This window comes from Cucurbita moschata, unplaced genomic scaffold (genome assembly GCF_002738365.1).
Source record: "Cucurbita moschata cultivar Rifu unplaced genomic scaffold, Cmos_1.0 Cmo_Scf00040, whole genome shotgun sequence".
Classification (NCBI taxonomy): domain Eukaryota; kingdom Viridiplantae; phylum Streptophyta; class Magnoliopsida; order Cucurbitales; family Cucurbitaceae; genus Cucurbita; species Cucurbita moschata.
Genome location: NW_019268556.1, coordinates 1,199,094 through 1,214,146, shown reverse-complemented (window position 1 = coordinate 1,214,146; position 15,053 = coordinate 1,199,094). Strand labels below are relative to the sequence as shown.

The window sequence follows — 15,053 nt, the reverse complement described above, 5'->3', positions numbered from 1 at the left end:
GCAATATTCCAACTCATTTTTCAGCCTCACATTCTGAAAATTAAGCAGTCTTAGTTGGTGCATTCTTGAGAACGAAATTGGAAACTCCACAACGTTTTTTGTCGACTTGAATAATATGCTTTCAACCGATGCTTCTCTAACCTGAATTCACATCACACCAAATCAAGTTAATGATTTTTCAATGTTTTTAAGAATTTAGAAAGTCACTCCAAACAGAACGACAATATATCTTACCATGCTTTTAGTATCCTTCTGGCGCCATAGTCGATCTTGAATAGGTTTATGACGAACAATTTTTCGACCCATTTCTTGCAATAAATCATGCATCCTCAATTCATTGTCACAAGAGAGAGTTAAGAGAGATTTTTGAATGAGACGATCAACCCTTGTTTTGGCATGGAAACCACAATCATGTAGAATCTCTTCTACAAGCTCGTTTCTCTTCCCCTTGAAGAAGCAAGCAACGTCTAGAAATATCTCTTTCTCCCACTCATCTAACCCATCATAGCTTACTTTAAGACACTTAAAAACTTTGTCATTCAAGCTCTTCTATCACATACTTCCAAACCCTCAAATCTTTGTTTCTTAGAGATGATCCCAATCATTTGAGTGCAAGAGGGTGGCCTCCCACTATCTTGACAATGATCTTGGAGGGTTCTAAGCAATCTTCTTTTGCACAAGCACTCAAATTAAGGAGATGAAGGGCTTCCTCGGTTGTAAGTTCTTCCATTTTAAAAATTCTTTTCACTTCCAACTCGTTGGAAAGTAAATTTGCGTTTCTTGTTGTGATAATGATTCTACTGCCATCTCCAAAAGAGTCTTTGTTTGGAATCAATTCCGTGATTTGGTCTGAACAATTCACATTATCTAGGACAAGAAGAATCTTTTTTCGTAAAATCGCTTGATTTATCATAACAATTCCTTCGTCAACATCCCATATGTCGTTGTTTTTAATTGAAAACATCCTTGAAAGGAGTTGGCTTTGTAAATATGGAAGACAAGAGGTTTCAAATTTCTCTTGAACATTAGAGATGAAGCAATGAGCTTCGAATTTGTCGCGAATTCGCTCGTAACAAACCCTAGCTATTGTTGTCTTACCAATGCCACCCATTCCATGAATTCCTACCCATATCACATCCTCATCGGAGTTAGGATTCAAAAGAGAAGAAAGTTTGGTTAGTTTAGGATTGATTCCAACTAATTGGTGTTCTTGAGTGACTTTCAAAGTTGGCTTGATTCTATTCCATAGGATGGTTGTAATTTCTTCTATAACTTTTGATTCATGTGTCCTAAGCCCAACAAAATGGAGCACAAGTAAATAAGTAATGTTATAGGCAACCATAACATAAATTGATTTGTAAATATAGCTAATCAAATAGGTAGATTGTTTACCTATTTCTATCATCATAGATTTATAATTGATTAGGTTAATTAATAGAATTATCATATTATGAAAGTGAGTACAGCCCTATTTTCAAGTTGATCATGTTAAAAAAAATAAAATAATAAATAAATAAATTAAATTGTCCTGTCGACCAAATTTTTTATTTAAAAAAAAAATTAATAATAATAATAAATAGAGAGAAAAATAGGAAATGCTAATAAAATTTTATAATTGGGAGGTGGGGGACAAAAAAAAAGTTATTTATTATTTTATGTAGCGAGTCAACGATATTGTTTTGTGATAAGATTATGGCTGCCTACAACGTCACTCATTGTTTGAAGATAATGTCAACGATGAAAATTCGACTAACCCAAACTATCCAACTCAAATCATAAAAAGCTGAGTTGTGTTAGATTTTTCTTCGTTTTGGATTTGATTGAACTTTTGAAAAATTGAAAATTCGAGTGGATTTGGGAGTTAACAATTTTTTGATCGGGTCAACCCCAAAATAGAGATCGGGTATTGTGAACTCTATTTGAGTTAGTCCGGTCATCAACCCAATCAACCGACAACTTTCGAATTGGTCCTAAAAAAAATTTCAACCCTACCCAATCCAAATGACTAGTAGTTAATGTAAAAATTTTGAACCTACCTAATCCAATCTATAAAATTAGTTTAAAGAAATTTGGTTAAAAGGTAAAAGTAAAAATTATGAAAAAGATTCAGAAATGAAGACGATTGATGAACGACTTCCCCTAATTGTTTGGCCAACTCGCTACAATAATTCTATAAATTTCTATGAACTCGCTTAAATATCATACTTGTAAACTTTACCAATGAACTTGCTTATGTTAATTTATTTATTTATTTATTTTATTTATTTATTTTTAATGAAGAAGACATAAAAAAATTGGAAGAAATTGATTTTGTTACCAAGGTTGGGAAAGCCAAGCTTTGAGGTTGGCGAGGTGTGTAAGAAGGTGCCTCCATTTCTGGATGTTGGGGTTATGTTCTCCAAATCTGAGTTCATGTTTAGCAAAAGCTTCTGCAAATGTTCCTGTCTGCTTCCGAACATGAGAAGGATCCACTTTATAAAAGATTGGCAACACCAGCATCCCAAGCCTTTGGTGGCACTCAAAGATCTTATCCAGCTCCTCAAGGCACCACCTTGACGAACCGTAGTTTTCTGAAACCACAACGAGCGCGATTCTGGATGCTTCAATGGCGGCCGACAGATCGGTAGAAATGTCGGCGCCTTCTTCGATCTCGCCTTCGTCTCTGAAGGTGGAGATTCCTTGGTGTATTAAGGCTTTGTAGAGATGATCTGTGAAGCCGCCGCGGGTGTCTTCCCCTCTGAAGCTCAAGAACACATTGTATTTCCATTTACCATTTGAAGAAGAAGAAGAAGAAAGCATCATGGGTTTGGTCTGATCTGAGCAGCCTTCAAACCAAATGTGTTGTGTGTGAGACTTCTCTCTATCTAAAGGGCCTTTAATAATTCAACTCGCTTTCCCTTCCCTACTAATCCTTCTTTCATTTATGGAGAAAAAACGATAAGTAGACGACTTAATAGGATAAGTCGTAAAGTCAACTAAAAATAAATATAAATACTTTAGGTAGGTTCCATGATCTTTAATGTAGTGTGGTCGTCAACCGACACCTTCACTTGAATATATAAGAGTAGCATGTGTGTTAAGAATGATGCTCTGATATCATATTAAAAATGAGGAACAGAAGTGGGATCGAAAGTCCCAAAAACATAGGTGGGATCAAAAGTCCAATATTCATTAATGTTAACAACGTTTAAATTGGATAACAGATACCGACTAAATCTTAGAGATAAGACAAAATATATCAAACATACTATTAACCCAAATCCTGAAAATAAGGAAAAAAAATTTTAATGGATTACAACTATATAAAATATATTTCAATAATTCCAATAATGTGACTCTACTATTCGGTCCATCATTTAAAATCGTATTCACTTAGGCAACTTTTTAATCCGGGTCATCGGATGTATAGATTTACTACTTTACATACGACCCATATGTGCAAATATGGACCCATAAGGAACATGATGAACATTTTTCTTTTACACCTACTAGGACTCGTACGGGTTAGGCTAGCGTCTTTGGTGCTATTGCTGGATACCTAGAAGGAACACGATGAACATTTTTCTTTTCTTAATGTATGCATTCGTATTCATTATAAGGGAAAATATTTCGGTGCATGTGGCATATTTTTATGCACGAGGTCCCGATGTTTTTACCTAATTATATCATTGAAGACATCCCCTCTATCTTTATTTTATTTCATTTATAGCATATTCTTCCAAACATGTGAACACGTTGAATTTCCATGTACCAGTTGAACCAAAAGAATAAAGCAGCCTTTGGGTTTGGTCTGATCTGCACAACCCTCAAAGCCTTTGGGGCTTTAATAATTCAACTCACTTTCCCTTCCCTACTTGTCCTTTTTCTATTATTGATTTGTGGAAAAAAAAAACAATAAATTTTGTCTTTTTTATTTTTTTATTTTGTCCTTTTGATTATTTTATCTATAAACATAAATAAATATTTTTATTATAGTAATTGGGTTGCCGTGTACATGCTCAAAAAAAAAAAAAAATAATAAATAAAGAGAGGCGTCAGGTGCGTTCAAGAAATTCAAAAAACTCATTGAGAACTAGTCTGATCACAAGTTGAAAACCTTGCAAACCTAGGGAGCGGGAGAGTTCTTATCCCAGAACTTCTCAATGTTTTGTGAAGAAGAAGGTATCAATCGTCAACTCACCGCACCGTATAGTCCATAACAAAACGGTGTGGTCGAATGAAGAAATCGAACTATAATGAACACTACAAGAAGCTTATTCAAGAGTATGCAAGTTCCAACAATTTTCTGAGTCGAAGCAATACGACATGCGGTTTATCTTCTAAATCGTTTATCGATAAAGGCGTTGGACACTTGCAGCCCCTACGAAGCATGATTCGACAAGATACCTCACTTCGAGTACTTAAGAATCCTCGGTTGTACAACACATGGACTCCAAAACCATATATTAAAAATCTTCATGACAGAAGCCAAAAGATGGTGTAGTCTGAGTCAGATAAAAGCCTTGTGATTTTTCTTTTTTTCTTTATTTAGTTTATTCACGTTTTTCTTCCAACATGCTTCCATATTTAGAGGAGAGTGGGGGCAAGTTTAGCATAGGCCACTTAGGTCATTTTTAGCGTAGGTTTGTGTTATATATACAACAATTAAAATGAGGAATAAATGTACTGTTTTTTGCAACAAGATTTACAGTCTTTTCGTCTACAACATATTTGTGATCGCACTGATGAAGAATCCAGTGTTTCACAGACGCAGTAAACACATTAACATTAGCTTCCACTTCATTTGTGAGTGTGTTGAGAAGAAAAAAATCTTTGTGGAGTTTGTATGCACTAGAGAGCAACGTGCAGATATTCTAATCAAGGACCTAGCAAAGGTTAAGTTTGCAGAGATACGGAAATTCCTGAGAATGAAGAATCTTTGTGAGTTAATAAGCTTGACTTACAAAAATAAGTTATTAACCTAGAGAACTTTAGGATAATTATTCAGTACTTATTGATTTGAAAGTTTAGGAGATATCAGGAAGATTTAGTAGTTATTGATTTGAAAGTTAGGAGATGGATTAAAAAGATTTTATAGTAGTAGCTTAATTTTAGGAGAAAGATTAGGAACTTGAGGAAGAAGTTTATGAGATGAGTTGTGCAATCTCCACCGTAAATAATCGTGAGATGTATATTATTTCAACAACAAAAAAATAGAATAAACCATACGTACTTAAGGGTTCCTCTATTCAAAAGCTCTCTCCCATCATGTTGTTCTTCCGCTTCCATTATTTGTTTCGACATATTTCGATCGTGGGCAATTTCCAACAATCTTGAACAATGTCAAGTTCACGGAGGAGATTGTGAGTTTATAAACTTGACCTTGTAGAATAAATGATTAACTTATAGAGCAACCTTACGAGAATTGTCAGTACTTAGTAGAATAAGTTATAACTTATAGAGCAATTATAGGAGAATTGGCAGTAGCTGCCAAATTATGGACCAAGTTTTGTGGTTGTGGACTAAGTTTTATGCGTCAATTAGAAAGATCGTTAGAGGTTCTTATCTTGAGAAGAAAGTCGTTAGTGGTTATTATCTTGAGAAGAAAGTTTAGAAAACTAGTTAGTGCTTTCTCCACTATAAATACTCATGAGATTATGCTTTTTCACAACAAAAACAACAAACAAAAGTGAAAAGCTAAGTACTTAAGCTTTCTTTTCTCCAAAAGATCTCTCCCCTCAAGGTGTTCCTTTGCCTCTTTTACTTGTTTCGACATAATTTCGATCAAGGGTCACATCCAACATAGTCAACACAATGCTCAGTTCCTCGGTTCAGTAGCCAGTCGGCTCTTGGGTTTAGTGACCAGTTTGTTCTAGGATTGAGTCTTAACTCTTGTTTCAAGCACTTGATAGTCGGTTGTCTCATTTTTTTCAACGTCGTCCTCAACACTCAGTTGAGCCTTGTCTTATAGAGTCCATGGCGTTTAGCACTTGTAGTTGGTTGTCTCTGTCACAATATCTCAATGCTCAAAAGTGTGAATAAATATAAAATTATTATTACTCAAATTAGATAATACAGAGACAAGCTAAAATAATGACTGTGTTTGTGTTTTACTAAGCGTAAGGCTCCTATTTAAACTGAAATAAATCCTATAAATAACTCCTAGAAACTTGACTCATTCAACTAGTAGTAAGTTGCACTAATTGTGACGGCCTCCTCCCTTCGTGCAAGCTTATTTCTCAATAACTCCGAGAGCCTTACTTCAAACTTCATTTTGTTTCCCTGTTGACAGCTTGCCTTCTTGTTTCTTCTTTAGGAGTTTCTCTTTTTCTCTTTCCTTTTTCTTACACTTTTTTTCTTCCCAGCTGCAGCCATTTCTGTGCTCTCTTCTTCAGCTTCTTTTTCAGCTGATGCATCAAGAAGCGTTACAAGGTCAGGTGGGTTCTCAACTTTGGCCTCTTCTGAAGAAAGAGGAGGGTCTACTAATCATCTTCTTCTTGAGCAGTCCTTCCACTCTTCTTCATTTTCTTTTTATTTTTTGAAGTTCTGTCACCCTTTTTATCCAAATCATCGAGACGCGCGGCCTAGTAGGGGCCCAGCCTGCGACGGCCGGCCCAATGCCGTTTGATTGGGTTGAGCTCTTTTTGTGTAATTCATCCATTTTAACTCCGGTTTTGACACTGTTTTCATCCGTATTTTTGTTTTTTCTAACGTAGATATTATTTGAGTAGTTCGACAAATTTTGGAACTCCCCAAAGAAGAGAATTGGCAGGCTGTCAAATGGATTCTTAGGTACATCCTTGGTACTATTGATGTTGGTATTAAGTTTCAAAAACAAGAAATGTTTAATCTTGACAATCGCGTAGCTAGTTATGTGGATTCTGATTATGCTGGTGATTTGGATAAGTGACGATCTACTACGGGTTATTTATTTACTATGGCTGGTGGACCTGTTTGTTGGCGTTCAACATTGCAGTCTACCACCGAAGCAGGGTATATGGTAGTAACAAAAGCTTTTAAAGAAGCTATTTGGATGCATGGTTTAATCAATGACTTGGGTATTTTGCAGGAACATATAGACGTGTTTTGTGATAGCCAGAGCACTATTTGTTTGTCAAAAAATCAAGTCCATCATGCTCGTACAAAACATATTGATGTTCGTTTTTACTTTATTCGAGAAATTATTAGCAAAGGGGATATTCGTTTATTAAAAATTGGAACTGCTGATAACCCTGCTGATATGTTGACAAAGGTGATCGCTCGTGAAAAGTTCTAGCATTGTTTGGATTTCATCAACGTCGGAAGGAAGGAGTAGTGTGTTGATGTGGTAGCAACCAAATCAGTTATGAACTTGGAGATCTTATGACAAGATGGAGATGGTTGTAAACTATCATAAGTCATATTCTTTAGGACCTATTCTTGCTCATATTTTTAGGCTTGTTAATTTAGCATATATTTTTAGGTTTAACAGGAGGCTATATAATGTCATTCTTTCTGCTGTTGAAATCATCAAGTTTTGGGTGTCACATTGTATGTCTTGAGTAACTTTGGTGTTGTGAGTACATTTGTTCCGCTTTCAGCGCACAACAGACACACCACTTTCACTTGACAATCTTATTTAAAATGGTCAGGTTTTCTACACCTGTAACAAGCTTTAAATGGCTTCTTTGACGAGTCCTCACTTCTGAATTGATTCGCATTGCTTGATGAATGCTTTGAATGAAAATTTTGTCTCCTTTGATCTTTGACATACAACACATCTTCTGACTTTGGGGAAAACTCGTTCCTGCTAGTCATTTGCTTAATCAAGACTTCCTGATTGGAAAGAAGATTCTCTAGTTCAATTACTATAGGCTGATTTGCCCACCCTTGTATTGAGAAAACAAAGGGCATAAATTCTTTTCGTAATCCACAAATAAGATAACACCGTAATCGAGTATCACTCATTGGCTCCTCAGCATCTAATTCTGAAATTTCAGAACATAGATTTTTCACTTTCAAGAAATATTCTTCAATAGAAAAATTACCTTGAGTTATCACAGCTAGTTCATTCTCTACAAATTGCAATCGAGCTGTATTTTTCTTAGTGAACAACTTTTGAAGGTTTTTAAGGTTTTTCCACATTTGATCTTCCATTTTCGGCGCAACTCAACATTTGTGGAGTGTCTAATGGAATTTCTGTGTCATCACATTCAATTAAATCCTACAAATCTTGTCCCTGTAGATAAGCTTCCATACATAACTTTCAATAATTATAATTATTGTCAACAAGATTTTCCATAGCTACGCTCATAGAAGCACTTCCACCATTCATCTCATTGAGTAATAATATCAAATCGTACCAACTTGGCTCTGATACCAACTATCACAATATATCACGCTCAAAACTGTGAATAAATATGAAATTATTATTACTCAAAGAAGATAATACAGAGACAACTAAAATAATGAAGTGTTGTACTGTAGCTGTGTTTTACTTAGCCTAAGGCTTCTATTTAAACTGAAATAAATCCTATAAATAACTCCAAAGACTCATATGAAATACATCATTCAGGTTGACTCCTAATAAGGATGAATAACTCAACAACTTTGACTAATTCAACGAGTAGTAAGTTGCACTAATTCTGACATTCCCGACATTCAAAAGAGGTGAAAATAAAATACTTTTCACTTTAATAAAATATTTTTTCGAACAACCCCAACCCAACCTAAAAATAGAGGGTTGGGTTGTGAAACAATTTTGAGTTGGGTTAGGTTAACAATCTAACCAACCCAAACTTTGGGTTGGTTCAAAAAATTTCCTCAGCCCAACCCATGTACACCCTTAATGGCCGGCTAGGGATGTTTGACCTAATAGTTCTATTGTATTACCGTATTGGAAAACTTTGTTCTATGGGGGGACGTGGATCATGTGGGTAGTCATGGGAGCTGGCATGCATAGGGGGTTGCTCCCCCAACTTTGGGTGACTATATGGTACTATGGGATGAGTTTTTCAGCTAAGCTCCCACCGATGACGAGCCTGCTAGCACTACCATACTACCCCCATTAGAGAGAGAGTTCTATGAGGTAGCGCCTCAACCCAAGACATCGATTAACTACTGTGTAAGCTAAACTAGCTACCTAAGTCTGTGAGTGACAAGAGTTGTACACCTAAACCCAAAATGATAGCCCGTGGTCTCCTACTAATTCGAGGATACAATAAGAGTCTACAAATAGGTTACTTACTAGGTATAATTTCATACTCACGTCTTCCTACATTTATTTTTCAGGTGAATGATTTTGTTGGTCGAGGCAAGGGGGTGTTTGGGAGCTCGAACGTCATAGAGAAGAGTCGACCAGAGACGTCAATTGTGTCTACATTCTATAGTGTCATATCATGTATTTTTGTATCCTAAACACATCCTCTTTTTCGTAAACAACAACATAATACATATGTACTTGTAACCACTTTACATTAGCTTTAATACATAGTGTATTGCTTTTAAATGAAGCAAAATTTTATTGTAATTTTCATTGTTCCAATCCCACATGTCTTCATTGCAAAGTTTGTCAGTCTCGACTTGGTTTTTTTTCGAACACTCAAAATTTGAGTCGTGACAAAGAATCTTTATAAATTCATTATTTCAAATTGTTAAAGATCACGTATTTGTTTAGATTGCTGTCAGATAGTATCTAACTAAATCTCCGTTAGGAGTTAGATTTAGTTTTGATTTGATTTACTTTTGATTTGATTAGATTTTGTTTTGATTTGTTTACGGGTTTGTTACCAGATTTTATGCAGATTTTTAGGTAGATTTTCTAAATATCTTTTTATATTCTTTGTATATATATAGAGCATTCTTTCTCTTCATAATTCAAAATTCTTATCAATCATTCAATCACTCCCTCTTTCACTAACAATTGGTATCAGAGCTATCTTCTTAAGGGATCTGTGAGATCAAAATGGGAGGAGAATCCAGTTTTTCCGTTGTTGCACCACCAGCCTTCGATGGAGACAATTATCAAATGTGAGCAGTTCGTATGGAGACTTATTTGGAGGCCTTGGATCTTTGGCAAGCAATAGAAGAGGATTACGAGGTCCCTCCGCTTCCAGAAAATCCTACTGTAGCACAAATCAAAATACAGAAGGAAAAGAAGACAAGAAAATCAAAGGCAAAAGCTTGCCTATTTGTCGCTGTATCTCAAATGATCTTCATGCAAATAATGTCCCTCAAAACAGCAAAAGAAATCTGGGATTATCTCAAGGCTGAATATGAAGGAGATGAGAGGATTTGTGGAATGAAAGTCCTGAATTTGATTAGGGATTTCGAGTTGCAGAAGATGAAGAAGTCAGAGTCGGTGAAAGAGTACTCTGACAGACTTCTCAACATCGCCAACAAGGTGAGATTGCTTGGTTCTGTATTAAATGATTCTAGGATCGTTGAAAAGCTGCTAGTCACTGTTCCAGAGAAGTTTGAACCCACCATTACTACTTTCGAGAACACCAAAGACCTGTCAAAGATTTCTCTTACAGAACTCTTGAATGCTTTACAAGCACAAGAGCAAAGGAGGTCTATGAGGCAAGAAGGGGTGATTGAAGGTGCCTTACTTGTTAAGCATCAAGACAGCAGCAGGTATAAAAACAATAAAAACTTCAAAAATAAATTGATGTATGGAGATTCATCAGCCAATTATCAGAAGACAAAAGGAGAAGGTTTCAAAAAATCCTATCCACCTTGCCACCATTGTGAGAAGAAAGGTCATCCACCATACAAGTGTTGGAGAAGACCTAACGCCAAATGCTCCAAATGCAATCAACTTGGATATGAAGCTGTGATCTGCAAAGTCGAAGGACAGGTGTAACGACCCAAAATTTTCTACTTAATTTAAGGTCGCTACGTATACATACCATAAAAATTGAATGCGGAAGACTTCATTTAAATAACATAAACATAACCTTTATCTTAAAACACAACCATGGACTTACGTGTTTCGAAAACATCTTTAAAACGACACAACAAAAGACTCGAAATAAAATAAATAAGCGTTTAAGTTTAAAACATCCTATTCTATCCTAAGTCTAAGAATATAAATGCCACTATCCTATGCATGTGCCATGATCTTGAGTTGCGATGCCGTCGTCAGCCGTACAGGAATGCCTTGTCTTAACCTGAAAAATGTAGTAGCACATGGCTTGAGTATTTAAAGAAATACTTAGTAAGTGACCCCACTATTGGGGTTAAATGCAACAATAACATGCAATGAAATGATGGGACCTATCTTTCGTTTCGTTTCGTTTCGTTTCATTTCATTTCGATTCGTTTCGTTTCGTTTTCCCTACGGTGTAATCCTAACAGGTAATCGTGGATGTGTACCATATAATACTCTACACGCAGCCCATACGTGCGAGTATGGGCTCACCAGCTAGTTCACACACCGCTGGGCCACTATCCCTAGCCGGTGGGCATGCTCTGGGGGCCCACCGGGACCCGTTAAAACTAAAACCGTCACGGCAGCGCTATGCAGGGCATAACGATCGTTGTCCTACCATTTGGATGTACGTGTCCGTACCCTCGTGATGGGATAGGGGTATCCCCCCATATGCATGATCACACAATATGCATGAGGTCCTACTAGTCCTACAGTCATCATTTAATGAACATAACCCCGTGTCACGTTTTCATGCTTACATTCTCATTCTCATTTCGTTACATATCATACATATTCCTAGCGGGGTTATGTATCATGCAATTTACCGTATTTCATGTCATACAATTCATTAAGTTACATTCCAATACTCATACAACAAGCCATAATCATACAAAGGTCACATATCGTCACATGCATTCATATCACATCAACTAAGCAGTATAAATAACATACATTCACGTTCACATGATTTCGTACTTAAGCACAATAATCTAGCATACAAACCACATATTATAACATAACATAACATATAGGAAGCATATCGACTCACAAACAATTCACACATCAATATATATGACACATACATAACCACAGGGCACGTGTCAACATCAAATATAACCATGCCGATAGTAAGGTCACTTACCTGAATAGCTTAAGTCGTTGTCACAAATATATCTTTAATGAAAGTTTGATTCCGTCCTTTGAAATCCGAGTCAACCTATATGAGCTCATGACATCAGTTTCAAGTTTTATCTCTATAAAATTATTACTCTAATTTACATTGGCCATCTTAAAATTCTGATCTTTTCTGTTGGACAAAATTTAAAGAAGCTCACTCCGCTCTGATGAAAATTCTGAATGTTTTCTGTTATACAAAATTGAAAGGAGCTCACTGCCGTCTCATATTTTCTTTTATTGTTAAATACTGTTTAACAAATCTTTCGTTACTCTCTCTTCCTCTCTCCCTAATCTTTTTCATTTGATAAATAGGTTTTAAAATTGAAAGGAGCTCACTGCCGTCTGATATTTCCTTTTATTGTTAAATACTATTTAACAAATCTTTCCTCAATCTCCCTCCCTCTCTCTCTAATCTTTTTCATTCTGTAAATAGGTTTTTGAATTGTGTAAGCTGATATTACTGACCAATTTTAAGTACAGGCTGCTACGATCTTTTAGTTTATAGATTTGCCACCTAGAATTTTATTGAATCTAACTTATAACCTTATTTTGTATAATTAAAATGCTAACAAAAATCTAATAATTGTATATGGATTTGATTATTACAGACGGTTAAAGATAGGAAAGAAGATTTGATCCTAAATTAATTTCTTATCACCATGACTATAAATGAAAAGGAAATCTGAGATAGGATTTTAACGTAATAACTAACAAAAATCTCTAAATCTATTTGTAGACTTAGTGGAGAGAGGCGGGGAATGATTTTTTTTTTTTTTTTAAATTCAAAGTTTAATTAATTAATTAATATTATTATTTTAACTATTTTTTTTTATAAAGTTTTTTTTTTTTTTTTAAATTCAAAGTTTAATTAATTAATTAATATTATTATTTTAACTATTTTTTTTTATAAAGTTTTTTTTTTTTTTTTAAATTCAAAGTTTAATTAATTAATTAATATTATTATTTTAACTATTTTTTTTTATAAAGTTTTTTTTTTTTTTTTAAATTCAAAGTTTAATTAATTAATTAATATTATTATTTTAACTATTTTTTTTTATAAAGTTTTTTTTTTTTTTTTAAATTCAAAGTTTAATTAATTAATTAATATTATTATTTTAACTATTTTTTTTTATAAAGTTTTTTTTTATTTGTTTATTTCTTTATTTATTTTTCGGCTATTACAACAGGTGAAAGAAGTAGATGCACAGGTAGTTGATCAAGAAGAAGAAGATCAATTGTTTATGGTTACTTCTTCCTCAGGTAAAGAATCAAGCGAGAGCTGGTTGATTGACAGTGGGTGCACAAACCATATGACATATGACAAGGAGTTTTTTGAGAAATTGAGAGACACCGAAGTTAAGAGAGTGAGGATTGGCAATGGTGAACACTTGGAAGCCAAACGAAAAGGCATAGTAGTTATAACAAGCTATGAAGGTACAAAATTTATTCTAGATGTTTTATTTGTACCTAAAATTGATCAAAATCTGTTAAGTGTTGGTCAGTTACTTGATAAAGGCTATAAAGTGTTGTTTGAGAATAAGCAGTGCTTGATCAAAGAGGCTAGTGGCAAAGACTTATTCAATGTCAAAATGAAAGGAAAAAGCTTTGCTTTAAATCCGACGGCCTTTATATCCAGAGTTAATGCCACTGAGATTTGGCACAAAAGACTTAGACACTTTCATCATCGAGGTTTGCTTCAGATGCAATCAAAGAAGCTGGTAGAAGAACTCACTGACATTGATGAGGACATGCCTCCTTGCCGTACTTGTAATTTTGGGAAGCAACATAGGCAACCCTTTCCTAAACAGGCATGGAGAGGCTCGAAAAAGCTGCAACTGGTTCATACTGATCTTTGTGGTCCTCAGCGAACACCATCATTAAATGGTAATCTTTACTACACTATTTTTTATTGATGATCTAACAAGAATGTGTTGGATCTTCTTGCTGAAGCAAAAGTCAGAAGTTGCGGGTATATTTCGAAAATTCAAAGCCAGAGTTGAGAATGAAAGTGCATGCTTGATTCAGACTATAAGATCAGATTATGGCAAAGAGTACACTTCAGTAACTTTTAACAGGTTTTGTGAAGAGGCTGGAATTGAACATCAATTGACAGCACCATACACTCCTCAACAGAATGACGTCGGTGAAATAAGGAATAGATTCATAATGAAGATGACGAGATGAATGCTTCATGAGAAGGATCTTCCAAAATGTTTTTGGGAAAAAGCAGCAAACACGGTTGTGTGCTTGGAAAATCAAATTTCAACAAAAGATGTGAAGGACCTGACACCATTTGAAGTTTGGTATGGTTACAAACCTTCTTTAATGTTCCTTAGAGTATTTGGGTGTCTTTGCTCCACTTACATTCCATAGGTCAAGCGTTATAAGCTTGACAAAAAGGCAGAAGTTGGCATCTTTGTTGGGTATAGCACTATATCCAAAGCTGACAGAGTTTTTCAGCCACACACTAGTCGTGTTATTGTGAGCCAAGATGTTCATTTTGCTGGAAATGAGCAATGGAATTGGGAAGAACTGACGAAGGTGAATCAGATTTCTAATACACCAAACAATTTAATATTTGGTAGCATGTTAGAAGAGTCTGAAGATGAACGACAAGATGCTTTGGTTGATGATGCACCTGTCAGAGGAGGAGCTTTCGGTGATCGAGAAAAACAAAATCTGGGAGTTGGTTGATCGACCTCTAAACAAAAAGATAATTCGAGAAAGATGGGTGTTCAAAAACAGCTTGGAGTTCACACCATCTAAACAAGGAGGAGCGTTAAATATCACGTACTTGTTTAGATTGTTGTCAGTTAATATCTAATTAAATCTCCCTTAAGAGTTAGATTTAGTTTTGATTTGGTTTACTTTTGATTTGATTAGATTTTGTTTTGATTTGTTTACGGGTTTGTTACCAAATTTTCGACAGATTTTCAGGTAGATTTTTTAAATATCTTTTTGTATTCTTTGTATATATATAAATAGA

The 15,053-nt window shown here is 35.1% G+C and overlaps 3 protein-coding genes across 3 annotated transcripts in view; all 3 read right to left on the bottom strand.

The window, feature by feature from the left end:
• LOC111432772 (TMV resistance protein N-like) overlaps window positions 1-2,892 on the bottom strand; it is a 28,412-nt gene extending 25,520 nt beyond the window's left edge. The window contains exon 1 of the mRNA XM_023069717.1: window positions 2,772-2,892. Within this exon, the coding sequence (XP_022925485.1) occupies window positions 2,772-2,802 (31 nt within the window). The 5' untranslated portion in view covers window positions 2,803-2,892. The remainder of the gene's footprint in view (window positions 1-2,771) is intronic.
• LOC111432771 (TMV resistance protein N-like) overlaps window positions 1-15,053 on the bottom strand; it is a 59,693-nt gene that overhangs the window by 1,499 nt on the left and 43,141 nt on the right. The gene's annotated exons all lie outside the window — the stretch shown is intronic.
• LOC111432773 (disease resistance-like protein CSA1) lies at window positions 463-1,406 on the bottom strand. Its single transcript, XM_023069718.1, has one exon. The coding sequence runs from the start codon at window positions 1,403-1,405 to the stop codon at window positions 602-604; it is 804 nt and encodes a 267-aa protein (XP_022925486.1). The 5' UTR covers window position 1,406; the 3' UTR covers window positions 463-601.

Excerpts from the sequence above, each read along its gene's own strand:
- LOC111432773 (XM_023069718.1), bottom strand. The coding sequence starts at position 1,405 with ATGATAGAAATAGGTAAACAATCTACCTATTTGATTAGCTATATTTAC.